At 39.0% G+C, this 27312-nt stretch overlaps 1 protein-coding gene and 1 pseudogene across 2 annotated transcripts in view; one reads left to right on the forward strand and one right to left on the reverse strand.

The window, feature by feature from the left end:
• Positions 1-27312, forward strand: part of SP3 (Sp3 transcription factor) — a 64588-nt gene that overhangs the window by 28622 nt on the left and 8654 nt on the right. The window contains exon 5 of the mRNA XM_082658809.1: positions 25848-26040. Within this exon, the coding sequence (XP_082514935.1) occupies positions 25848-26040 (193 nt within the window). The remainder of the gene's footprint in view (positions 1-25847; positions 26041-27312) is intronic.
• Positions 10082-10901, reverse strand: LOC309825053 (SERTA domain-containing protein 1-like; annotated as a pseudogene). The gene has a single exon. The product of its transcript is annotated as an SERTA domain-containing protein 1-like (transcript).

Consider the following 27312-nt stretch of genomic DNA (forward strand, 5'->3'; position numbering starts at 1 on the left):
CCATGAGTGAGAACCAGCAGAAACATCAGACAATAGAAGTAAGACTTACTGGGACTTTATATACCACATATGGATTTAAACAATTGTTTTACTATGGTCTGGAAGGAAAAAGCCAAGGTTGAAAATTTTTAACAGAGAGTTGGGGATTGTTATGAAAATGACATGGCAGATTGTAAAAGGACCAAATACAAATTCAGGAACTGAAACTTAAAATGACCAAAATTGAGGGAAATCCTTGGCTGAATCTGAGGACATTTTCAACATTTAGAGGGCAAGAAGTAGAGGAGCAACCAGTAAAGGAAATGGAAGGCGCTTCCAGCAGAGAGGAATATCCTGGAAGCCAAGTGAATGAACCACTTAAAGGAAGAGTTCTCAACTTTTCAGATATTGTGGAGGGTACATAAGATGGTAAAGAATGGGAATCCAGTTGTTGTGGTTTCAGTGGAGTGTTGGGGAGAAAAGTCTGAATAGAGTGATTTAAAAGGAGATGAAGGGAAGAGGGAGTAGCAACAGTAATTACAGACAAATAATTTAAGGGTTTTTTTCTGTTAAGAAGAAGAATGTTGAAATAAGACATGGTAGTTGGAGGTAAGCTTGAGGTCAGGGTGGGCTGACCTTTCTCAAAAAAAAGGAAGAAATTGATGATGCAGGAAGAAGGTATAATGGAGGAAAGTTATTACGAAGGCAAGCAAGATGAAATACAGGACACAGGTATAGAGGTTGGCCACAGAGAAGAGTGGGAATAATCATGTTTTAATGGGAAGGGCATGGGATAGGGCTTTGCGGGTACAGATGTGTTGGTAGGAAGATAAGGTCATTCTTGTCAGGTTGCTTCTGATTTCCTTTTGTTATAAGAAGCTGAGATGGGTGAGGAGGACAGGTTTTAGAAATTTAAGAAGGAAAAAGGCATGAAATGGTCATCTGAGACAATTGCAAAGTGAAATTATTGGTGAGACAGTTGCAGGTGTTACTGGGTGCTCAGTTGAATAATTAGTACAATTGTGTTTTTTCTCCAGTTACCTTTAGTTGCTTGCATGCAGGTGCAGGGTTAACTCTTTTCTGTTTCCTGGTAGAAAGTTCCAAGTCCTTTTGGTTTTATCTCTGCCATGTTTTTGTGATCTGTTCTTCCTTTCCGTTCTCATTTTATTAGTCTGGCTTTTACTGTTCTCCTAGGCTGTTGTTACAATAATTTGTTTTCCATGCCTCTAATCTTTCCTCTTTATAGTGCATTTAAAATTCTTTTTCGAAAAATTTTTTCTTGAATAATAAGTAATACCTGCACAAGGCATGCATTCAGAAAATATATTAAAGAGTAATCATTAAAGAGTTAGTCTCTTTCCCTCCTTATCTTAACCCCCCAGTTTCTCTCCCTAGAGATAGCCATTGTTACCAGTTTTTTGGTTTTTTTTTTTAACTGTATGGAATATCTCTGGTGGAAGGATACATTTACAAACACTACCATACCTATGTATTCTCTACCATTCCCTGAAATTGTACCATTCTTCTGCATAAAAAATTTTTATGTTGGATCTCTTAATATTACAAGTAGAGAGCTATCTCATTCTTAGCAGTGACAGTAACAGTGTTCTATTGAACAAGTATCTTGTCATTTAGTAAGATCCTTATTGGTGGGTATTTATTTTCTATCTTCAAATTATACTGCAGTGAATATCCTTATACACATTTTTTTTCACTTATGGAAAATATGTGTATCTGAAGAATAGATATATATCTAGAGATTATATACATCTTTAATTTTGGAAGATACTGGAAGTTGTTCCAGTATATCCTTTACATCAGTGAACACAGGTCATGTTGTTGCCTTCTTTAAAATCTTCACTGGCTCTTCCATTGCTTTATTTTTTATTTCATTTGTATTGAGGTATAATTGACATGTAAAATTGTATTCCATTGCCTTTAAATTGAGGTTTACTTACCACTGTGTATAGAGTTCCTGCTGTGTCCAGTGCTGGGCATACAAAGGTGAATAAGATACTTCTTGCACCAGAATTGTTGATAATCTAAAGATTAGACTGGGTATTCTCAGTCTCCACGTGACTGATATTTTCGACCTGATAATTCTTTGTTATGGGGACTGTCCTTTCCATTGTAGGATGTTTAGCAGCATCCCTCACTAGATGCCAGTCGCACCCCTTAATCCTTCATTCATGACAATAAAAAAAGGGCTTTAGACATTGCCAAATGTCCACTGGAGGGCCAAATTTCCCCCCTTTTCTTTGAGAACCATGGGGTTAGGCAGTCAGGTAGAAGATTCTGATGTAATGTGGTAAATGGTACACTAACATTGAACCACAGTTGGGAACAGGGAGGAGTAGAGGAGTAACCTTTGAGTGGACATCTTCCAAGGCTTAGCTCAGATACTACCTCATCCCATAGCCTTTCCTGACTCCTGCCTCCTTTATTTTTAATAGCATGTTTCTGTATTACAGTTAACATGTTTGTCTTCTTTTGGAAATCAGCAAGTATTTCTTATTCATCTTTTGATCTCTGCATTTTTTGAGAGTGAATGAATGAAATGTCAGTAATAGGTACAGGATAAACATAGGTTTGTGTGGTAACATATAATGTAAATTTTACCTGCTTGCTTCTGAAATGATTAACTTGGTTCAGTTGTGTGAGATTCCTGGTACTTGTTTATTTTATACTGCTTCCAGTTGTGTAATTGTGTTAAATGTGTAGCTTTTTAAAGACTCTTGGCATTGAGAATTATGTTTCAGAAAGCAATCTATAAATCTGTGGGGGGGAAAAAACAAGAGAAGCAAAAGGAATTTAGATTTAGTCTTGTCTGCATATGAGGAAATTTAGAAGAATTAAAGTTCAGAGAAGTCTTAGATCAAAGAGGGTTCCAGCTGTCAGGGAAGATTTTATGGAAAAGAGAGAACTTCAGTAGAGGAATATAGATTTGTATAGGTAGAAAGATGAGGGGAAGGTATGTTCTAACAAGGCAGAAAGCCGTATAAGTGAGAATAGAGACAGTCTATCCAGAAGACAGTTTAATAGCCCAGCATTTCCCAAAAAATGGCTTGTAAGATATTAATGGGTATTATTAAATAGGTTATGAAAAATTCTCATTAGCTTATTAAAGTCTGAGAAATCCTGTGGAAAATAAACCTGTTTAAGGAAAGGAAGTAGCATCCTTTTTCTTTTTTAGACTATACATCTCTGGAGATAAGTATTTCATTGGGTTAATTGTGAGAAACGCTTTGGGAAATGCAGTAACAGCATAAATAGAAGGCTTTGATGTTGTCTGGGGACCAGAGACTGTTAGGACATGTTTGGGTAAGAGTAGACAGCGCTAAGTACTATTGGTGAGGATTTTAATATTTTTAACGTAGGTCCTTAAAGGTTTTTGAACAAATGAATAACATGAATAAATCAACTGTTTGTACTTTAAGAATATATTGGAATGGGAAGAAACTGGCACTGTAGATGATAGGAAGCTATTTCAATTATACAGGGATAAAGTAAGGAAGTAAAAATGCTCGACATTTCAAAAGATAAATCTACAGGATTTAGTGATAAGCTATCTGGAATAAAAGATGAGTCCTTTAGGGCTTCCCTGGTGGCGCAGTGGTGGAGAGTCCGCCTGCTGATGCAGGGGACACGGGTTCGTGCCCCGGTCCGGGAGGATCCCACATGCCGCGGAGCGGCTGGGCCCGTGAGCCATGGCCACTGAGCCTGCGCGTCCGGAGCCTGTGCTCCGCAACGGGAGAGGCCACAACAGTGAGAGGCCCACATACCACAAACAAACAAAAAAGATGAGTCCATTATTTTAAAAAGATCATACCATGGGCAGAGTTCGGAAGGGAAACGGATCTGGGGGAAGTAAAGGGATACCAGTTTTAATGGATTGAATTTGTGGTGCTAGGTTGCAATGACTATTGGTGATAGAGATAGAGGACTGAGCTCAAGACAGAGGACTGGAATTCTGTAGAAGAGAGGTGATAACATGAAGTCATAAGTAGGTAAACTGAATGAGAAAGTTATAAGTAGGTAAACTGAATGAGAAAGTTATAAAAAAGATTTGGGGGAGATTTTTGGGGATGGGAACTATAAATTAATTAGGTACTCTGTTAGCATTAATAAAAATGCATGAAAATGTGTATATTTGGTACCATTTCTAAGATATTCTTTTAGGATTATAAAGTTTTAGTGGGTAGTAGATTTCTTTGGGTAGCAGAAAAACAGGTATTTCTCTTCGATGTCTGGCATCAGAAAGTTTAGTTTGGATTCAGTATAGTTTTGGTTTTGTTTGTTTGTTTGGGGTTTGGCTTTGTCTTATTATTTTCTCTCAGAAAGTCGTCTACATTGATTGCTTATTAGTTCGAGATATTATCACTTATTCTTTATTTAAGAGTTTATTTTACCCTGATTCATAATTAAGGTAGAATACCCGGCTTCAAAACAAGGATTTTATAGGGCGGTATTAATGGTTATATGAAACCAATCCCCATATATACCAGCACACATGTATTCCCTAAGCAAAATTTGCTGTTTTATTTACATTAGTCCCTCCTTGTGATGGTTTTTTTTAATTAATTTTGGCTGCGTTGGGTCTTCGTTGCTGTGAGCAGGCTTTCTCTGGTTGTGGCGAGCAGGGGCTACTCTTGTTGCGGAGCATGGGCTCTAGGCATGGGCTTCAGTAGTTGTGGCCCGTGGGCTCTAGAGTGCAGGCTCAGTAGTTGTGGCACATGGGCTTAGTTGCTCCATGGCATGTGGGATCTTCCCGGCCCAGGGCTCGAACCCGTGTCCGCTGCATTGGCAGGTGGATTCTTAACCACTGTGCCGTCAGGAAAGTCATGATGCTCTTTTATTGCCTACCACTTATACCTCACTGAGATACCGTTTAATACCTAAAACTTCATGTAATCCAGCCAGTATCTTGGGTCCTCTAATAGGGTAAAATTCTTTCTTTGGATGCTTAAGTGAAGGTGGAATAGAGTGTAAGAGTTTATTTTTTAGAAGAAAGGGGTTTCAGCCTTAGACCTGTGAAAGTAGAACTTTAGGCTTTGAAGTAATACCTTTATTTGGGATGAATAAATAGGCAATTGGTTTTTTTTTTTTTTTTTTGGCGGTACGCGGGCCTCTCACTGTTGTGGCCTCTCCCGTTGCGGAGCACATGCTCTGTACGCGCAGGCTCAGCGGCCGTGGCTCACGGGCCCAGCCGCTCCGCAGCATGTGGGATCTTCCCGGACCGGGGCACGAACCCGTGTCCCCCTGCATCGGCAGGTGGACTCTCAACCACTGCGCCACCAGCGAAGCCCAGGCAATTGGTTTTTATGTTACAGTGTTAAATGGCGGAATGTTAACTTCTAAAGGAGATAAGGAAATCTTTTAGAAAAAAGTAGTAGAAGTATCTTTAGTTTTGATTAATGTTATTTTCCTCTCTTTTGTCCACTTTTGAGGAATAAATGTGGCTTTTCCTCTGCCATTTAATTTTTCTTCAGCCTTGTTTCAGTGGCAGTAGTCCCTTGGAAAGGCTTGATAAGAAAAGTTAAAGAGGATTTGAAGTACTTGTTTGCCAAAATGAAGTAAAAGGAATAGTATTTGAGATCTAGTCACACTTTTTCAATTGCTTTTACTGACTCTTCAGAAACTTTATTGAAAAAGTTACGTTTCATAGCAAAGAAAATGCATTTGTCCTAGAGTTCTAACTATCTAGTAGTAGCTTACTACGTCATTGCCTTATTTGCTTTTTGAAGTAGGTGTCTATTGGGAAAAAAGGAAAATTTAAAAGATATAGTTCTTTGAAGACATAATTTGGAAGTTTTTAATTGCAGTTTAAAAATTGGGTGTGATGATCATTAGAGCTATCTACCTGTATTTCCGGATTTCTTTCCGGGCACAACCAAGTTGGATGCAGCTGTGTAGCTTGCTTTGGCCAGTGAACTATGTATGCTCTACTGACTGTTCTACCAGGCTGGATCTGTAAGTGAGGAAAGCATACAGAACATTCTTGGCTACGGTGGACATGAATAAAAAATAAGCCTTCGTTTTAAGCCACTGAGATTTCAGGGGCTGTTAGCTACTGCAATTTTATTTTGCCCTGCATGGTCTAATATGGTGGCCACTCGCTCCATGATGCTGTTAATAAGCACTTGAAATGTGGCTAGACTGAATTGAGATGTGATTAAGTATGAAAATATAAACTGGATTTTAAAGATTTGGTATGAACAAAATGTAAAATAACTCAATAATTTCTACATTGCTTGCAGGTTGAAATGTAATTATTTTGGGTATATTGGGTTAAATGAAATATATTAATTTCACTGTTTCTTTTTACCCTTTAAATGTGGCTACTAGAAACTTTACAATTGCATATGTGACTTGAATTATATTTCTATTGGGCAGCATTTATGTAACCTATCCTGACTAAAATCAAAGTTGGTACAAGCAGTAGGGTACTCTAACAGAACCCCTCAAATGTTGCATTGGTCAGGGGTCAGGTAGCAAGGAAACTGATATTAGAGGCTGGGAAGATGCGATGCAGAGAAGCATTTGGTAAAACTTGCCTGCAATAACTTGGAAGGCCAGTAATGTACCTAATGCATTTATAGCTTTAGGGACGAGGCTGGAAAACAAATTGTATTTTAGCTGTTGTTGGCTCCATTTGACAAGATGGAAGAAAAAAAAATGAGCTAGAACATGATTGGCTAGTTTGCAAGTGGGAATGAAGAGCAATAAAGAGAGGCCAGAAATTTGGGGAATTGTAGGATTGGAAGAAGCAATTGTTTCTCACTGTCAGTCAGTAAGAGATGAAACTAAGAAGCCTATTGAGCAGATAATTAAAACTTTTCTGGCAATCAGCGTTATGACCATCACTCATTGTTAAAAAGTCTGAATGGATTAAGGTGATTCAGAGTAAAGGTCTACTTAAGGGGGTGGTGCCTTTCTGTTGGGTTAGGGAAAAGAGACTTTTTTTTAAAGGTATGGATTCCCTACTAAAGCCAGGTAGTTCCAGGGCACCCACAATTAAATAGAGAGAAATAGATAGCACACAGTCTCTTGGGGCAAGAAAGCAAAGAAATGTAGAAAGTCTAAAAGACATATCTAGAAAAAAAGCTATGGTTCTAGACATTGGCACTTGGCAATGGCTAGAACAGATAAGAAGTGTCTAAGTTTTTCAGGGAGTTGTACAGCCCAAGAAACCAGCATGGAAAGTGTGAAGAAAGTGTGATTGCATGAGTTGGTCACCACCCCCTAACCTTCTACCAGCAGGCTGAAAATTCCTCTTAGCTAAGGATGTACACTCCCTGTGTTCACTTCACTTGTGGTGGAGGAGGATAGCAGGCAAGAAAAAAAATCTCCTGGAAGGTAGAGCCAAAAGGCTCAGAGAATACTAGACTGAGAAATTCCTCCCAGTGATCAGTCAGAGAATTCTCTCCCCCAGAACTGAGAGCACTTACACTATCTGTTCAGCGGGGTATGTGAATTGCTATGAACTATTGACTGTTTTATCTCCTGTTCCTCCTCTTTTGAACAGGAGTGTTTTTTATGGTTATACTTAGCTTTTTCTATCATTGTATATTGTGTCTGTGAAGGGAGGTAGGTAACTTGATTTAGTAAACAGGTCTTTGTGAACAAGGGCCACGTCTGGACCTGAGAGCTTTGAGCTTGGTGCTATAACTAGGTGGGATTTTTGGGTTATCTTCTGCATGAAAGGGGACAGGTGTATCCAAATGTGGGAGGAAAAGTAAATTGAATATTTGATCAGCACAGGGACTTGGGAATCATGCTTCTTCATAAATAGACCACTTCTCTTCTAAGCACATGATAGGATTGCCCTTTCATGCCATTATTGAAATCAGGCATGGCTCTCTGACTTACTGTGGCCAATAAAATGTGAATGAAAGTTTAAGAGCAGGATGTGATTTACCACATTACCTTTTACCTTCCTTGGCAAGACAATCTTGGAAGCATGTGTCAAGTGGAGGGACTGTGATAAGCAGATCTCTCCTGCCAACCAGAGTTGGACATGTAAAATTAATGAGAAATAAACTTTTGTTATGTCAAGCCACTGAGATTTGGGGATTGTTTGTTACTGTACCACCACCTCACTAGTTCCGATTGATGTGTTAGGTTATAATTTTAGTCACAGTAGGTGCTCAATAAATGTTTGAATTGAATACATTGAAATTTGAGGGCAGAAGAAAATGTACAAATTCTGAAACTGCCAAAATACAGCTTTTTGGCTTATATTCCTTATAATAGCCAAGGCCACACATGGACTAAGTGCTCTCTTTTATGTAGAGGTAATATGGCAGAGAGATTGTAGAAGACACAGGAAAAATTAGAGAACAATGAAACCTGTAACATTTTAACTAGAAATAATTGTTCAGAGCTATACGTAGCATCATTATGGTTTACTGGATGATTTAAAGCATTGTTTCCTCTTTCTGGTGGTAAAAGCTCAAATTAAGATTGTTGAATCTATAGAAAGTGTAGTGAATAATCCTTAGAAAAAGTAATATGCATTTTAAACACAGGATTGAGGAAATCAAGGGACTGTTTTGTTTAAAGGGAATATTTTTTTAAATGAGGTGAGTAGGGGAAAAACCCTAAACCATTATCTTTTTTTAACCCTAGTGTCAGTGGCAGCAACATCAGTTTTAGTTCAGTGCTAGAGCAGAACCTAACCTCAAATGAAGCCTTAGGTAGAACTCCAGTGTATAACACTGATCTTATGGGGTTGCTCTGATTTATATGAGGATCTGAGACTTTATACATAGTCATCTTTTCTGCTGACACCTGTAGTGTCTTTTAAGAAACTATAGTTTGAAAATCCCTTTGCTGGAGCAGGTATAGCCACTGTGGCCATCTTCATTTTTTTTTTTAACATTAAAAAAAATATATTTATTTGTTTGTTTGGGTTGCGTTGGGTCTTTGTTGCTGCACGGGCTTTCTCTAGTTGCAGTGAGTGGGGGCTACTCTTCATTGCGGTGTGCGGGTTTCTCATTGTGGTGGCTTCTCTTGTTGCAGAGCACAGGCTCTAGGTGCATGGGCTTCAGTAGTTGTGGCTCGCGGACTCTAGAGCGCCGGCTCAGTAGTTATGGCGCACAGGCTTAGTTGCTCTGTGGCATGTGGGATCTTTCCGGACCAGGGGTCAAACCCATGTCCCCTGCATTGGCAGGCAGATTCTTAACCACTGTGCCACCAGGTAAGTCCCCATCTTCATTGTTTTCAGTTTGGGTTTCTTAGGAAAAGCTTTAGGTTCTTTCTGTAGACCTAATTTATCCAATATTTATACACAGTTTTAACAATCCTGGCTGATTTCCAAGTTTAAAACTGGCTTGGAGGATAAACATTAGAATGGACAATGGATGTGTAGCCTGAGAGATGGAGGATGGAAGAGTTGGGAAGAAGGCAAAAAAAAAAACCCCAAAAAACCCACAAGTAGATACAAGAAATAAAAAGCCAGAATTCTGTATATGTTTTTAGTACAATGTTCTAGGGCTTGTTTACTACCATAAATTATTTTTACTAATGAATTTGAGTCATTAGACTGAGCTTCCCACTAAAGAAGGTAGGTAAATATATAATGAATTCTGGAGAGATGTCTATTCAAAATATGGTAACCTGTAGTTATCTGGTAAACTACCATCCTAAACAACTCATGCCCTGAAGGTTTAAAATTTTAGACGTTTTCTATGTATTTTTAAAGTGATATACAAATAATTAAACATTGAAGTAGTAGATCATACTCTTTTCTTTTTTTTTTTTTTTTTGAGACTTCCCACGACTGGCTTTAATTTCAAAAAAACTGGTTGGGGTCTTTTCCCACATCAGGGAAAGAGTATACCAAGCTGTGCCTCCAGGGATTCAGCACTGGGCCTGGTCCAGTCACATTCCAGCCACCAGGCCCTGTCATTTCATCACACGGGCCAATTCCAGTCTACCCCCATCAGCCAGAGACCAGAGGACGGAGGTGAAGTTGCCCAGGACTGGATTCTTTCTCTCCAAAGCCCCTCTCTAGGGAAGCCAGCTGTGTCTTTCAAAGGAGAGTTGGTCCAGCCACCAGGCTCAGTTTGGACACCAGATCAACATCCCAGCTCTGGGGGAGTCAGCACCCTGGCCCTGGTCGCCGCTCCAGTGCCTGTGTGCCCACCAGCACGTCCATGAGGTAGTCCAGTTCGGCCTCATCCAGCTCTGGAGCTTCTTCCTTGCCTGGCCCATCCTCAGGGCTGGATTTGTGGCCCTCAGAGGCTGGTGCCCAAAGTTCACTGTCATACATTGTGTCAGTGTCCTCAAACAGGCCCTCAAGCCCATCGACCAGCAGACATCCAGTGGCTGGGCCGAGCAGGTCCAAGGCACCCAAGCTGGGTGCGGCTCCCCCAGTGGGGTGGCCTGGTGGCCCCTCATCTACCAGGGGCTGGGGAGCCTGGCTCAGGCCCTCAATATGGCTGAGGTCCTCCAGAAGGCTGGCCATGGAGGCTGAGAGGGAGGCATCAGAGCTGGCCAGCAGGTTGTCAGCTATGCCTGGGGCTGTAGGCAGGCTGGGCATAGGTGGCAGGGCAGCTGTGGGTGCCATGCACGCCTGAATTCGCTGCAGTGTGTTCACTACCAGCACCAGGTGCTGCAGGTCCGGTTCACTCTGCCTCAGGCTGTGGTGGAGCTTGAGCACCGAAAGGTCAAAGAGGGAACGGGAGGCCACGGCTGGGGGTGCGAGGCCACGGCTGGGGGTGCGTGTGCCACTGCTGGGTGGCCAGGATCCAGCCACCAGGTGTCGACTGCCAGGGCTTCTTTCCCCTCCTCCTCCTCCTCTCGCTTTTGCTTCAGGCCCTTGCTCAGCATCATCCAGCTCACCAGCTGCCAATCAGAACGAAGAGGGAGCCACCCGCAGCCAATCAGGAAGCGGTGGCGGCAGCACTGCTCGCCCGGTCCCCTTCAGCAACTGGCGCCTGAGTTGAGAGACAAGACGCAGTTCTCCATACTCTTTTCCAACGTTTAATTTTTTAAAGAGTTTTGTTTGTTTGTTTTTGGCTGCGTTGGGTCTTCCTTGCTGTGCATGGGCTTTCTCTAGTTGCGGTGAGTGGGGTCTTCTCTTGTTGTGGAGCACGGGCTCTAGGCACACGGGCTTCAGTAGTTGTGGCTCGCAGGCTCTAGAGCGCAGGCTCAGTAGTTGTGGCGCACGGGCTTAGTTGCTCCGGGGCATGTGGGATCTTCCCGGACCAGGGCTCGAACCCGTGTCCCTGCATTAGCAGGTTGATTCTCAACCACTGTGCCACCAGGAAAGTCCTTTTAAAGAGTTTTTAATAATTAAAACTTACAAAAGAAACCCAGGTTATATAAATTTGAGATGAGCATATAGTATACTATATGCTATTGCCATTGTATTTCAACCAATTATGATAATACATAGTATTCAAACAACTATCTGTTCTTCCATAGCTATTTTTTAAAATAGTGTTTTAACAGATGACTGCAAACCAATTTTTTTTTTGACTGTGCTGCGAGGCTTGCAGGATCTTAGTTCCCCAACCAGGGATTGAACTTGGGCCCCTGACAGTGAAAGCGCCGAGTCCTAACTACTGACCCTCCAGGGAATTCCTGACTGCAAACCAGTTTGGAAGAGAATTTTCTTGCAACATGAAATTAGAATGGATTAGTAGTAGAATTAATGTAGAGCTATATTTTGCACCCTTGGTGAGTAACATAAACATAGCTTTGTGAACATGGGAGAAGATATGTTTATCTACCGGATGGATGATATAAAAACTGAGAATAGGATTGTGAGAGGTGAGGTTAAAAAACAAAATCATGTATAACTTACTACGTTTTTGTATATTTCCCCTCTTGGCCTTCCTAAGAAGACTTAAAAAAAAAAATTGGTCCTGAATTGCTTAGGCTGAGGAGGTGTTCTGCTTATTCCAATGATGATTAGGTGCTAGGGAGGTAAACTACTGTAGAGATCCAATTTATATTGTGGTCACGGTTTGTTTTGAATGAAGAGCAAAATTATATCTTCCAGTTTAAATACTAGTATTCATAACATGTGACTTCTGGTTATCATCTTGTCTCTAAAAATTGAATCTACTCTTAGTATGAATGTTTGGTACTGTTAGGATTTGAATAGTGAGAGTTGTGAGAGCTGCTGGTAACAAATCACTTTCTTATTGTTTCTTAGAGGGCAATCAGGACTTTTTGAGAACTATCTTTTTGGTATTATTTTAACCTGGGGGAGGGTTGGAGGAAAACAGCTTTTACTTTTTAAAAAACTTCGGAATAGTTTTAAAGTAGTCTTTATAAATCTGAAATTAGAGAGGAAAACTAGTCTCTGCAGCTAATGGAGGAAGGGATGAATCTTAGCAAAGAGTACCGTTTGCAGTAATATCTTATATTGATGTGTATCCTTCATAGTTAATTTGAACTTCTTATCTGTGACACTGAAGATTTCATCTGTAAGATTCCTAACATAAGTCATCTCTGAGAGTGGGAAGTAACGGGAGATTTTCCCAGATTTTTAAAAATTATAGTAAAAAACACATAACATTAAATTTACCATTTTAAGTGTATAGTTCAGTAGTGTTAAATATATTCACACTGCTGTGCAACAGGCTGTAGAACTTTACATAATGAAAAACTGAAAATCTGTATCCATTCCCCTTCTTTCCTCTTCCTAGCCCTTGGCAACCACCATTCTACATTCTGTTTCTATGATTTTGTCTACTTTTGATACTTCATATTAGTAGACTCATAGAGCATTTGTCCTTTTGTGATTGGCTTATTTCACTTAGTGTAATGTTCTCAAGGTTCATCCATGTTGTAGCACATGACAAGATTTCCTTTTTAAGGCTGCACAATATTTCATTGTATGTCTATACATTTTCTTTATCGTCCCCAGATTTTTTAAGTCGCACTGGTTTGAACAAACTACAATTAAAACTACATATTCATATGTAAGGAGGCTAGACTGCTATTCCTGGGAACTAGCCCTGGGAGGGAACTGATTTTTATTTTTTTGGCGGTACGCGGGCCTCTTACTGCTGCGGCCTCTCCCACCACGGAGCACAGGCTCTGGACGCGCAGGCCCAGTGGCCATGGCTCACGGGCCCAGCCGCTCCGCGGCACATGGGATCTTCCCGGACAGGGGCACAAACCCGTGTCTCCTGCATCGGCAGGTGGACTCTCAACCACTGCGCCACCAGGGAAGCCCCCTGGTTTTTTTATTGAAGTATAGTTGATTCACAGTGTTGTGTTAATTTCTGCTGTACAGCAAAGTGACTCAGTTATATATATATATACACATTCTTTTAAAAATTATTTTCCATTATGGTGTATTACAGGATATTGAATACCATTCCTGTGCTATACAGTAGGACCTTGTTGTTTATCCATTCTGTATATAATGCATCTGCTAACCCCAGACTCCCAATCCATCCCTCCCCCGTACCCCCTCCCTCTCGGCAATCACAAATCTGTTGTCTAAGGACATGGATTCTTTGAATAAGATGTTGTCGGGCCCTTGACATCTGCCCTCCATTGTGCTCTACTCTACATTGTGCTCTACCTCAGAGGTCTCAGACTTTGCAAAGTTACACACAGGTAATGTTTCCCATCCCAGTTTTCCCCAAATTATTATAGTGACCACCGTAGGGTTGCCAGTATTTGGATGTAGGGGCGGTGCTAGGTACGGACATTTTTAAAAGCGCGGGAACTGATTTTTAGCAATGTTTATAATACGGTTTTGCATAATTCTTTGTCTTATGTCCTGGCTCCACCACTTTTTAGCTGTGTGACTTCAGGCAAATAACTTAACCTCTTTGTTTTCTCATCTAGAAAGTTGGGAGAAAAGTATGACTAAAACCTTAGGGTAGTTGGGAGTACGAAGTAAGTCAGTGTATGTTAAGTGCTTGTAATAGTGTCCAACAAGTAGTAAATCTTATATGTTATCGTCATCATAGAGTAGAACACTGTTCCTTTTTTTTTTTCCACACCTTTATTGGAGTATAAATGCTTTACAATGCTGTGTTAGTTGCTGCTGTACAACAAAGTGAATCAGCTATATGTATACATATATCCCCATATCCCCTCCCTCTTAAGCCTCCCTATCCCATCCCTCTAGGTTGTCACAAAGCATCAAGTTGATCTCCTTGTGCTGTGAAGCATCTTCCCACTAGCCATCCATTTTACATTTGGTAGTGTATATATGTCAGTGCTACTCTCTCACTTCATCCCAGCTTCCTCCCCCTGCCACCGTGCCCTCAAGTCCGTTCTCTACCTCTACGTCTTTATTCCTGCCTTGCCACTAGGTTCACGAGTACAGCTTTTAAAAAGTCCATATATATGCGTTAGCATATGGTATTGAACACTTCCTTTAACAGTAACTTATTTAGTACTTCAGATTAAAGTGAAGTTAGTATTTCACTGTTCACAGTGTATTAATTGCAGGTCATAGTCTCTCTCATATATTTGTGGTATGTCTGTAAAATGAGGTCTTCTGTAAGGCATATTAGAAAATCAGTCATTTCCAGTTATGTTTATATCTATGTGTGTGTATCTTACAAAAGCTTGTATTGTTTAGATTTACTAGGAAGAATACTCCTATTAATGTATAATCTCCAGTTGGGTAGAAAAGGTTTGAAAATAATTTGGGAAACTGCTGTAAAAAAAAAAATAGAAGGGGATTGGATTTGAAAAAGATTAGTAGAGATGAAATAAAAGATTAAATTTAAGTGGGGGAGGGGGAAGGGAGCAGTCATAGAAGAGTAATGATCCAAATCTAAGGAGATAGGGTTTATGGGAAAGAGATTGCTTCATGTTAAAGCAGAGATTTTATATATATAAAGTTTATATTTGTTAAAGAAAATTTGGTTTTAAAACCTTCCCCTAAAGTGTTAACTTCTTTTGATCAGATTAGTGAACTTATATTTTTAGGAATCCATGTCTATAGTTTAGAACTATCCCATTGAAAGAAAAACTAGAAAAAAAGACTTGGTAGCTCTGAAATGTCCATAGGAATCTAAATAGTTATGAACGTGAAAATGTAATTAAACAATATACGAGATCTTGTAGGATTATCCTGTAATTCTCTTTAGGTGATTTTTATAGCAGGTGAAACTGATTAAAGAAAAATGTAAGGAAAATAAACTTTCAGAATCAAATGAAGTAATTTCATCAGTACTTTAAAAATTGAAGGCAGAGAACATGAAAGCCTTTGATAAGAACAACAAAATCCTAATGATACGCTATTGATAAAGGAGAATGTCTCATTTTATCAATAGTACTGTAATTCATATTTATCTGGTATTATTTAAATATGCATGTTTCAGACTTGATAAACCAGTAAATAATTTATCTTAAATATTCAATTAGCTCTATTGACAAATAAGTAGCAAATAGTCTCAGGAGGAGGCATTTAACACTTTCTTGTAATATTTTTAATAGAAATCTAAACATACTCTTGTTATTAATGCTTAACTAATATTGATTATACAGATTGCCATTGGTGCCTTCACTAATTCCATGTCATTTGTGTTTGTGTTACATATGATAAGCCTGCTCACTTACCCACTTTTTGTTGCTTTTAGCATGCTGCTGCATATTGCTGTTTATATGTACTTGGATATGCTTGGATTAAATGGAATTGTATTTTTTGGTTTTAACTGAATGTCCTTCAGAGTGGACAAGTGGCTTTAATATTCATGTAAAGAAACCATGGATTAAATAGAAAAGAAATGCAAGTATCATTGAAAATGGTAGAGTTTCCATCTGCTATTGATAACACTGAATCTTACCTAAATATTGTTGTGACATTATCTAATATTGAGCTATCGCAGTTAACAATACATTTGTTTATCTTATATAACTATTTGTGTTTTATACTGTTTAATAATCAGTTAGAATAGTATTACTTGTATATACTTAATAAACACATTTACGGGGTGCATGTTCACAACTTTACTAATAGTGTCGAGCAATCAAGAAGATTTGGAGACCACTGGCTTCATCCTCTTCCTAATCCACAAAAACAGCCAAACTCTTTGAAGTCATCAGTGCTATATAGTGGTGTCTGTGGGAAGTTGGATCCATCTACACCCTCACCACCACACTTCCGTACGCCAGTCTCTACTTTTTTGGTATTCCTCTACTTAAAGTGTATTAATGACATGTTAAAATAATACCTTTCTGTTATTTTGTGTTTGTCCATTGGCTATACAAGAAAATTAGTCTTATCTTTGTAACCATACTGTGTTGTGTGTGTGTGTGTATTTTTTCATCATTTAAAGTCTCTGTTTCTCTCTCTTTTCCTTTAGCTCTTACCGAGGTGTGCAGGAAATTGGAAAAAAATTTTTTTTCATTTATATATCCCTTTCACAAACTTGTTTTATTGGGGTAGGCCTTGAAAACAACTATAACTATGGCACAAAGATACTGTCAGTCATATACCAGGCCAGGTGAAGTGGACATTTAAGCATTTTGAGGTAGAGAATAGATATAATCAAAAACCAGTGCTGTTAGTTTATAAAGTTCTTAAATGTATACTCAAATGTCCTTGAGAATTTGTTTCCATTGCTTACATTTTTTTCTTGCGTTTAAAACTTGTTATTCCTTAAGTACCAAAAGTCAAGTTTAAATAAGCATGTTCATTTTTATATTACTAGTGTATATTATATAGGTAGTGCTACTGAAAATAAAGGTGAGTTTACACTATTTCAGGTAGTGTTATGTGTTAAATCTACCCTTGTGGGCTAGTTTAGGACCTTCAGTGCCCTTTTTATAATGCTTACTTTCCCTGCAGAACTCTTGGAAAGACTTGTATATACTTGTTTCTAGTTCATTTCCTTCCATTTTCTTGAATGTACTCTGGGCAGGGTTGTATTCCCACTTCTCTATTGGAACAGCTCTTGTCAAGATATTACCACATTGTTACATCCAAAAGTCATTTCTCAATCCTCATTTTACTTGACTGACAAGCATTTGACATCTTTGATTATTTTCTTTTCTTTTTTTTTTTGTGGTACCTGGGCCTCTCACTGTTGTGGCCTCTCCCGTTGCGGAGCACAGGCTCCGGACGCGCAGGCTCAGTGGCCATGGCTCACGGGCCTAGCCGCTCCGCGGCATGTGGGATCCTCCTGGACCGGGGCACGAACCTGTGTCCCCTGCATCGGCAGGCGGACTCTCCACCACTGCGCTACCAGGGAAGCCCCTGATTATTTTCTTCTTGAAATGATTTCTTCACTTGGCTTTTGGATACCAGCTTCCTCCTGTCTCACTGGCTTTTTTTCTTTCTTTCTTTTTTTTTTTTTTAATCACTGCTTGTCAGCTTTGAAGTGCCTAGGGTTTCTTCCTATAAATATATATATATACTACATTCCAGGTGACTCTCAGTAACCAACTGTAAATGTTGATGATGCCCAAATTTATATCTGTGGGCCATACTTCTGTTTGAACTCCAGATCCGTCAGCCGCCTAATCAACATGATCATTTGGGTATTTCATAGGTACTTCAAAACTTTCATATCCAAAAATGGACCCCTGAACGGCACCCCTCTCCCGTAATTTTTTCTACCCCCACTGTACTCTGTTTCAGTTAATGGCAACTCCATCTTTTTAGTTGCTCAGGACTAAAACCTTGGAGTTATATTTAACTCCTTGTTCTCACACCTCACATAAAACCCTGTTAGCAAATGTCTTTGACTCTACCTACAAAGTATTTCCTGATTCTGACCATTCCTTACCACTTACTCATTAACAACTAGTTTTACGCCACTGTATCACCCCTCTACTCTCAGTGGCTTCACTCACTGAATAAAATGTAAACTTTTATTTTATTTTTTTGCGGTACGCGGGCCTCTCACTGCTGTGGCCTCTCCCGCTGCAGAGCACAGGCTCCGGACGCGCAGGCCCAGTGGCCATGGCTCACGGGCCCAGCTGCTCCGCAGCATGTGGGATCCTCCCAGACTGGGGCATAAACCCACGTCCCCTGCATCGGCAGGTGGACTCTCAACCACTGCGCCACCAGGGAAGCCCTAAAATGGAAACTTCTAGTGGCCTACAGGGTAGTACACAATGTATAACATCATATATAATCTTATCCCACCTTTACATTTTTATCTCTGCTATCTTGTTACTTACTACTCTTCTTTCACATTCATTTCTTTCCAGCCACACAGGCCTCCTTGCATTTCTCTGAACACACCAAGCATACATCCCATCCACCTTGCTCTTCCTTCTACCTGGAATACTTTCCCCCACCTTCTTGCTCCTTTGCCTCCTTCAGGGTCAAATGTCACCGTATTAGCAAAACCTTTTCTGGCCACTTATTTAAAACAGCAAGTACTTCTCTCCTTTCACTTTCTGTCTATCCTTACCTCACTTTATTCCCATAACAGTTCACCACCACACAAAATGCTGTGTACAGTTGACCCTTGAATATGGGTTTGAACTGCTCAAATCCATTTACACGCAGAGTTTTTTCAATAGAAAATACAACAGTATTACACGATCTGCAGTTGGTTGAATAGGCAGATGTATACGGAAGGAGAACTATAAGTTACACAATGGCACTCCTAACTCTGCATTGTTCAAGGGTCAGCCATATTTACTCGATTATTTGTTCTGTCTTTTCCCACTAAAAAGGAAACTTGATAAAGACATGAGCTTAACTGTTGTTCACTTTTATCCTTAGAACCTAGAACAGTGACTGGCATATTGTAATCACTCACATATTTGTAGAGAATAACATTATGTCCTAAACTTCAAATTGACTTAATTTTTGGAGCACAGTCATCTTTTTTTTTCTTTTGATTATGACTTTATTCTTTTACAATAAAATCCCTTAGACATTTTTTTTCTTTTTCTCTTTTTTCCCTTTAATTCTTTGTCCCATAGCACAGTGTCTGATATCCAGTAGATTCTTAATAATTACTTACTGAATATGGAAGTGTATTATCATGCGTTTAAGACACTGGAAATTCAAATGAGAAATAAAATGTGATTAATTTCTTGGTCTTGCTACTGCGTTATCTTAACGAGGGGTTTATTAATTTCATATGGACTAGTGCTTAATAGTGCAGGCTCCGAAATTCAAATGCCTGGGTTCAGATCCAGTGCAATACTTTGCTGGGAGCCCAGTCATCTTAAGGTTTTGTTTGTTTATTTATGTTTTTGTTTTTAATTCCAGTGGTGGGAGAAGGGGCTAGTTGGTTATACAGGAACTAGAGATGAAACCACAACAAACATTGATTGACTGTCTTTAACAAATTCCCTAAGTCATCTCCTATAGATTACTTTAAATTTTTTTATTTAGAATGATCTTTCAAAGTATAGTATACACTCAGAAAAATATACAAATCATAGGTGTGTAACGATGATTTTTTATAAAACAAACACATAGGAAAAATTACCACCTGGATCAAGAAATAAGATATTGCCAGCAGTTCCTCAATCTCCCTGTACCCAGTCATTACGCCTCGTAAAGGTAGGCAGTCACTGTATAGTAGTGTTTCCTGTTGCTTTGAGCTTTATTTAAATGGTATATCTGTCTCTCTATAGATAGAGGTATTATATGTAAGAGAGAGTGTGTATGTGCCTTCTTTTGTTTAAAATTATGTCTGTGGTGTTCCTGTTGCATGTAAGTTGTTAATTTTCATTGTTTTAACATATTACACTGTATGAATGAATATATTATGATTTTTCTATTCCAACACTAGTGGATATATGAGTTACTTCCAGTTTAGGATGAATTTCTGTACTTTTGGTGTCATGTGTATATGCCTTTCCGTTGGAGTGAAATTGCTTCCGTTATAGGGTATACATAGGTTCATCTTTAAAATATACGGTCAAAAGATTTCCAAAGTTGTTATACTGATTTACACACCCACCAGCAGTGTGGGAGAGTTTCAGTTGCTCTATTACTTTGCTAACAGGTGACCTGTTAAAAAGTTTTAGCCATCTTGGTGGATGTGTAGGATATTTCACTATGATTTTAATTTTAATTTTCCTGATATCTAATAATATTGAATACTTTTTCATACTTCTGTGGGCCATTTTGATGGGTATCACTTCCCCTTCTCCTGAGCTTTATAAACAGTAGATTTCTGAGGATAACTAGGTACCATGCAGGACACTAATGCAGCATGGTAAAAAATATTTTGCTATTATCTACACTAAGATATAGAGGAAGATACAAACTTGACTGCCTAGTACTGAAGACCTATTTTTTTGTTTTTTGGGGTTTTTTTGCGGTACGCGGGCCTCTCCCTGCTGTGGCCTCTCCCGTTGCGGAGCACAGGCTCTGGACGTGCAGGCTCAGCAGCCATGGCTCATGGGCCCAGCCGCTCTGCGGCATGTGGGATCTTCCCGGAACGGGCATGAACCTGCGTCCCCTGCATCGGCAGCGGACTCTCAACCACTGCGCCACCAGGGAAGCCCTGAAGACCTGTTTTTAAAGGTGTCTGTATTAAGTTGATAATGCAGGTTGGCAAAGAGGAATTATTTAAGATTTACTAGATGGGTGAAATTTATGATTAAGATTCTAAAATACCCCAGATGTGTATGAGCAAGAAAAATGATTAAAAATTGGGTATAACACTTCTTGGGCAAATAATTTATTGTCTTTAATGAGCACTTTGTGGTCCTGTCCATATGAACTGACTCTTTTTTGTTTTCAGTAAGTAATGCTAGAAAATCAAGTATCCATTTGAGATAAAATTAAATTTTTAAATCTTCTCTATATGTATTATTTGCAGATAGAAGGAGCATAGAGAAGTAGAGGGCAGAGTTTTCCAGGTAGATTATTACCTAGACTGGAAGTTCCTCCTTAAGGAAGGGTTTGTTCATTTAGTCAGATTGTATTTTCTGAGCACTTTTGAGTGAAGCATTTATTATCTAAAGGGATGTATGAGCCAGTAAGTAGAACTAATTCTACCATAAGCATGTATAAGGGAGATGACATTTGAACTAATATTGAAGGATAAGTAGATGTTGGTTACATGAAAAAGGAAAAGAGCTAGAAAACAGTCCAGGCAAGAGAGGCATATACTTATGGGTGTGACATTGAGAAAGGACATGGGTTCTGACAGTGATGAGAATTTCAGTATTTTAATACTGAAGTTGGAAGAGCAGTTGCGGCCAGATTGAGAAGGTTCTTGAGTACCAAATTAACAAGTTAGTACTTAATACTGTAGAAAATAGAGAATTAGTGCAGGTAATGAATCAGGAAAGTGATGCCATTAGATTTTGTATTTAGGAAGAAGATTCTGGAAGCTCTGTAGAAGTTGGATTGGCAGAAGCGAGACATGAGAGGCTGGGAATGGACTGACAGGACTCACCTGAAATTGATGGTTTGAGCCATTAGGTGGCTTGCAATTATCAATAAAGGGGGAAGCAGGAGAAGGTTTGGTGAGTGGACAAGATGTGTTCAGTTTGGACATGTTATGTTCTATGTGCCTTTGTTTTATTGGAATTCAATAGGAAAGAGAACTAAGTTATAAGTATCCATGGCCATGACACACTCTTTAAAGATATTTTGTAGGTTCCAGTTAAGAGAATTAACAATAGGAGTAGGAATGACCTGTAATATCGTTATCCCCTCAGTCAGGTTGTATTTCATTCTTGCCCTCTCTCATCAGTTGCTTTATTTGTTCTCTACGATTTCTTTAAATCTTCTCTCTCTCTAGACTCCTTTATCTGCTCTTAATATTATTCTGTCGTCCTTTTTCCTTGTTGTCTTGTCACAAATAATGTAAGATGAGTAGCTTTAAAAACATTGACAAAATTCCTCGTTTTATGGACTTAAAATTTATCCAACTCTGGATATGTGCTATCCATATGCTGTCTTTTATTTAACTTGTAAAAAAGCTAATACTATGCGGTATTTGTGCATATATTTAAATGTCTTGTCATAATGATGCAGGTGGACACCTGATTATAAAGGAACAGAGGTCAGTACTCATTTATGTTGTGTGTTTGGATGAATTTTATACATATCTAATTCTTCATGCTTTCACTGAGGAAATAGAAACCATTTCCCCTTAATTTCTAGGCATCAAATTCTCTCTGCCTCTGGGGTCTAGCACAGTTCATGGCACATAGTAGCTAATCACTTATTGAATGAATGTGCCTATATCTTTTCTTCCCTCATGTAATAGAGGAGGTGGCTGTGCTCCAGCAGTTAAGCCTGTAAGTGCTATGGCTCATCATCTCCTCATGACTTCTTAGGGACTTTATTCTTGTGTTTTCAGTCTCTCCCTCTATAGTGGATCTTTCTCATGAACATTTACACATGTTCAAGTCTTCCCTGTCTTCAAACATAGAACAAAACACTTCTTCCCCCAGACTCTCTTTTTTGGTCCCCTTTAGCCTGTAGTGTCATGTTTCTGTCTCCCTCTCAAGCCAGACATATCTGTACTTGTTATTAAACACTTTTGCACTTCTTGCCCATTTTCTTAGTTTCCTTCTTGAATTTTCTGCAGTATTTGATGTTGACCACTTTTCCTTTCTTTAATGTAGCACATTTTTCTGGGTACGCCTTTCCTGCACAGGTTCATCCTCTTCTGCCTGTTCCTTAAATGTCTGCATTCCTCATAGGCTGCTTTCTCTTCTCATTCTACTTATAGTCCTTGAATGATCTAACCTACTACTTTGGATGCACTCCATCTGTGTAGATTCAGCTTTTTTACTGTTTTGTCTCACAAGCTGTTCAGACTCTGTGACCAGCAACCTTGAATTAACTGTCCTTCTTTACCTCCACCTGAACCTTCTCCAGTGTTTCCTATTGCAGTGAATGGCACCACCATCTACCCTGTTGCCCAGGCCAGAGTGCCCTCTCTTCCCATTTCCCCCCTTGATTCTTAGTTGTAGTTTTTCTGATAAAATAAATTAATTTTAAACTGTTAGAGGCATTTTTCTTGGTTGCACATTCTAGTTTTCATTAGTATAAATTCAGGAGCTATTAGGGCACATTTGATTTCTTTAGGCTATTTTTGGCTCCAATTATTAGTGACTGGTGTAAATCTAAAATAAATGTCCATTAAGATTTTTAGTTTACATAAATCAAAATTAAAATGTGTAGGAATTTATGTTTTATCAAAGATGATTATATTCAGTGTTTGTTCTAAATCATGTATTGTGGGGGTTTTTGTTTTCATTTTAATTTTTTTTTATTGGGGAATAGTTGCTTTACAATGTTGTGTTAGTTTCTGCTGTACAATGAAGTGAATCAGCTATATGTATATATATATCCCCTCCCTCTTGGACCTCCCTCCCCCGCCCCCAATCACGCCCATCTAGGTCACCACAGAGCACCGAGCTGAGCTCCCTGCGCTATACAGCGGTTCCCATTAGCTGTCTGTTTTACACATGATAATGTGTATGTATATGTCAGTCCCGATCTCCCAGTTCATCCCACCCTCCCTTACCACTCACCCACCATGTCCACACGTTTGTTCTCTATGTCTGCATCTCTATTCCTGACCTGCAAATAGGTTCATCTGTACCATTTTTCTAGATTCCACATATATGTGTTAATATTACAGTATTTGTTTTTCTCTTTCTGACTTACTTCATTCTGTATGACAGACTCTAGGTCCATCCACACCTCTACAAATGATCCAATTTTGTTCCTTTTTATGGCTGAGTAATATTCCATTGTATATATGTGCTGCATCTTCTTTATCCATTTGTCTGTCGATGGGCATTTAGGTTGCTTCCATGTCCTGACTATTGTAAATAGTGCTGCAGTGAACATTGGGGTGCATGTGTCTTTTTGAATTATGGTTTTCTCTGGGTATATGCCCAGTAGTGGGATTGCTAGGTCATATGGTAGTTCTATTTTTAGTTTTTTAAGAAACCTCCATACTGTTCTCCATAGTGCTGTATCAGTTTACATTCCCACCAAACAGTGCAAGAGAGTTCCCTTTTCTCCACACCCTGTCCAGTATTTATTGTTTGTAGAGTTTTTGATGATGGCCATTCTGACCAGTTTTGATCTGCATTTCTCTAATAATTAGTAATGTTGAGCATCTTTTCTTGTGCCTCTTGGCCACCTGTATGTCTTCTTTGGAGAAATGTCTATTTAGGTTTTCTGCCCTTTTTTTTTTTTGCGTTACGCGGGCCTCTCACTGCTGTGGCCTCTCCCGCTGCGGAGCGCAGGCTCCGGACGCGCAGGCCCAGCGGCCATGGCTCACGGGCCCAGCCGCCCCGCGGCATGCGGGATCCCCCCAGACCGGGGCACGAACCCGCGTCCTCTGCATCGGCAGGCAGACTCTTAACCACTGCGCCACCAGGGAAGCCCTCTGCCCATTTTTTGATTGAGTTGTTTGTTTTTTTGATGCTGAGTGCATGAGCTGTTTGTATATTATGGAGACTAATCCCTTGTCGGTTGCTTCATTTGCAAAACATTTTCTCCCATTCTGAGGGGTGTCTTTTCATCTCGTTTATGGTTTTCTTTGCTGTGCAAAAGCTTTTAAGTTTCATTAGGTCCCATTTGTTTATTTCTGTTTTTATTTTCAGTACTCTAGGAGGTGAGCCAAAGAAGATCTTGCTGTGATTTATGTTAAAGATTGTTTTTCCTCTAAGAGTTTTATAGTGTCTGGTCTTATATTTAGGTCTTTAATCCATTTTGAGTTTATTTTTGTGTATGGTGTTAGGGAGTGTTCTAATTTCATTCTTTTACAAGTAGCTGTCCAGTTTTCCCAGTGCCACTTATTGAAGAGACTGTCTTTTCTCCATTGTATATTCTTGCCTTCTTTGTCATAGATGAGTTGACCATAGGTGTGTGGGTTTATCTCTGGGCTTTCTATCTTGTTCCGTTGATCTATATTTCTGTTTTTGTGCCAGTACCATACTGTCTTGATTACTGTACCTTTGTAGTATAGTCTGAAGTCAGGGAGCTTGATTCCTCCAGCTCCGTTTTTCTTTCTCAAGATTGTTTTGGCTCCTCGGGGTCTTTTGTGTTGCCATACAAATTGTAAAAGTATGGAATGCTTCATGAATTTGTGTGTCATCCTTGCACAGGGGCCATGCTAATTTTTTCTCTATCCTTCCAATTTAGTATATGTGCTGCCAAAGCTAGCACTCATGTATTGTTTTCTTTTTTTTTCTTTTAATTAGTTTTCTGAGTTGAAAAAACCTCTTAGTTTCACATAAGGAAATGATGTTATATCATTATCGATACAAAGAAAGATGTTTGGCTATGCTGACAGAACAATGTAACTTCCTGCCATATCCACTCTTCCTCACCATTGCATGCTCATTTTGTTTCCCAGTCTGCTTTATAATAAAACTCATTGAAAATAGAAACTCTCTCATACTTATGCACCTCCTTCCACAATGATATTGTGGTTGTGGCCATTATAGATTTTTAGTAAGGATTGACTTTAAAACTTAAGTTTATGAGTAATAATTTCATTGTACCTACTGATAGGCATAATTTCATTCCCATAGGACCTACATTTTGCATTCCCATAGTATCTACAAATATGCGTAATTGATACACGCTGTAAAAAAGAGGTTTAACAGGCATTAGAATTTGTTCTATTCTGAGTTGACCATTGATATATTGACTATTTGAACAATTACAACTGAAGTTTCAGATTGTTTTATGACTCAGCTTGCTCAAAAGAAATTGGCTTTCTTAATGAATTTTTAAAAGCAAGCTCTCATGGTGGCTTTATTCTCTTTTTGGCTTAATCTCTGATATTTAGAATAAAATAGATTGTTTTAAAAGAATAATCCACAACAAGGAGCAATGATTATGCTCCACAAACAGATGATTTTTTACTTTTACATAGTATTTATTCATTTTACCTTAGAGAGGCTCAGATCTCATGCTATCTTTTTGGGCCAGTGGGCTGCTTCTCATCTGTATTTGTTTTCTTCTTTAGATATTAGGATCAAGGAAGAAGAACCTGATCCTGAAGAGTGGCAGCTCAGTGGTGATTCTACATTGAATACCAATGATCTAACACATTTAAGAGTACAGGTGGTAGATGAAGAAGGGGACCAACAACATCAAGAAGGAAAAAGACTTCGAAGGGTAGCTTGCACCTGTCCCAACTGTAAAGAAGGTGGTGGGAGGTATGCACACACGAAACATACTTTTCTTTTTAGACTGTTAATATCATCACCCTAATTTTTGAAATGCTGCATGCCATGTCACTTAACTAAGGGAAATTATTCATTACATGATCATCTTGTGTGTTTGTCTGTATGAGTGTGGCAGAAAAAGTTAGAGAACAAAATACATGAAATCAAATTTTCAGTTCTAAATGCCTGTTTTAAAAAAACTAAAATTACTTAGTTTACTTAAAAAAAAAAAGTATAGTAAGATGCCATTTAACAGGCCCATATTGGATATTAGTCTGTTTGCAAACCAGCAATGGATTTGCCTAAATACTGATTAAAAAGCTGATTCTTCTCTACAGTAGAAACTAACACAACATTGTAAAGCAACTATACTCCAATAAAAATAAATTTTTATAAAAAGTTGATTCTTAGCTTGAGAATAGCAGTTATATAAGTTCAGAAATTGTTAATAAAGCATAAGTATTTTCCATTTTCAATAGAAATGAATAATAAGCCTTAATGATGGAATTTTTTAAAAAGTGGAACTGTAATATCTCCATTCAGTGTTTTCAGAAATATTAAGAAATAATAACATGACAGGAATAAACTCAAAACAGATCAGTAATTACATTAAATGTGGATGGATTAAGCTTAATAATTGAGAGATTGACTCTCAGATCATATTTAAAAGACATAAAGCCCAGCCTTATATTGATTATAAGGAACATCTCAAATTGGTGCAGGGATGTTGAAAGTAAAGGAATGGAAGAGACTTATTAGGCAAATGTTAACAAAAAGGAATCTTGGACATGGTAAGATTAAGGTGAAAATATCAAATGGATAGATAGGGATATATTTCTTTTTTTTTTTTTTTGCATTATGCAGGCCTCTCACTGTTGTGGCCTCTCCCGTTGCGGAGCACAGGCTCCGGACGCGTAGGCTCAGCAGCCATGGCTCACGTGCCCAGCCGCTCCACGGCATGTGGGATCTTCCCGGACTGGGGCATGAACCCGTGTCCCCTGCATCGGCAGGTGGACTCTCAACCACTGCGCCACCAGGGAAGCCCAGTGATATATTTCTTAATAATATGAAGTTTTCACCAAGAAGATTTAATAGCCATGGTACCTTTTCCCCACAACTTTGAAATACATAGAGCAAAAACTGATAGAACTCTAAAGACATTATAACCATGTCCTCTAGTCATAGTGAAAGACCTTAATATAACTCTCTCAGAAATGAACTATTTAAATAGACCAGAAAAAAAAAAAAAAACCCTGTTAATGA

The sequence above is a fragment of the Grampus griseus genome (genome assembly GCF_964374135.1).
Source record: "Grampus griseus genome assembly, chromosome: 7".
Lineage (NCBI taxonomy): Eukaryota > Metazoa > Chordata > Mammalia > Artiodactyla > Delphinidae > Grampus > Grampus griseus.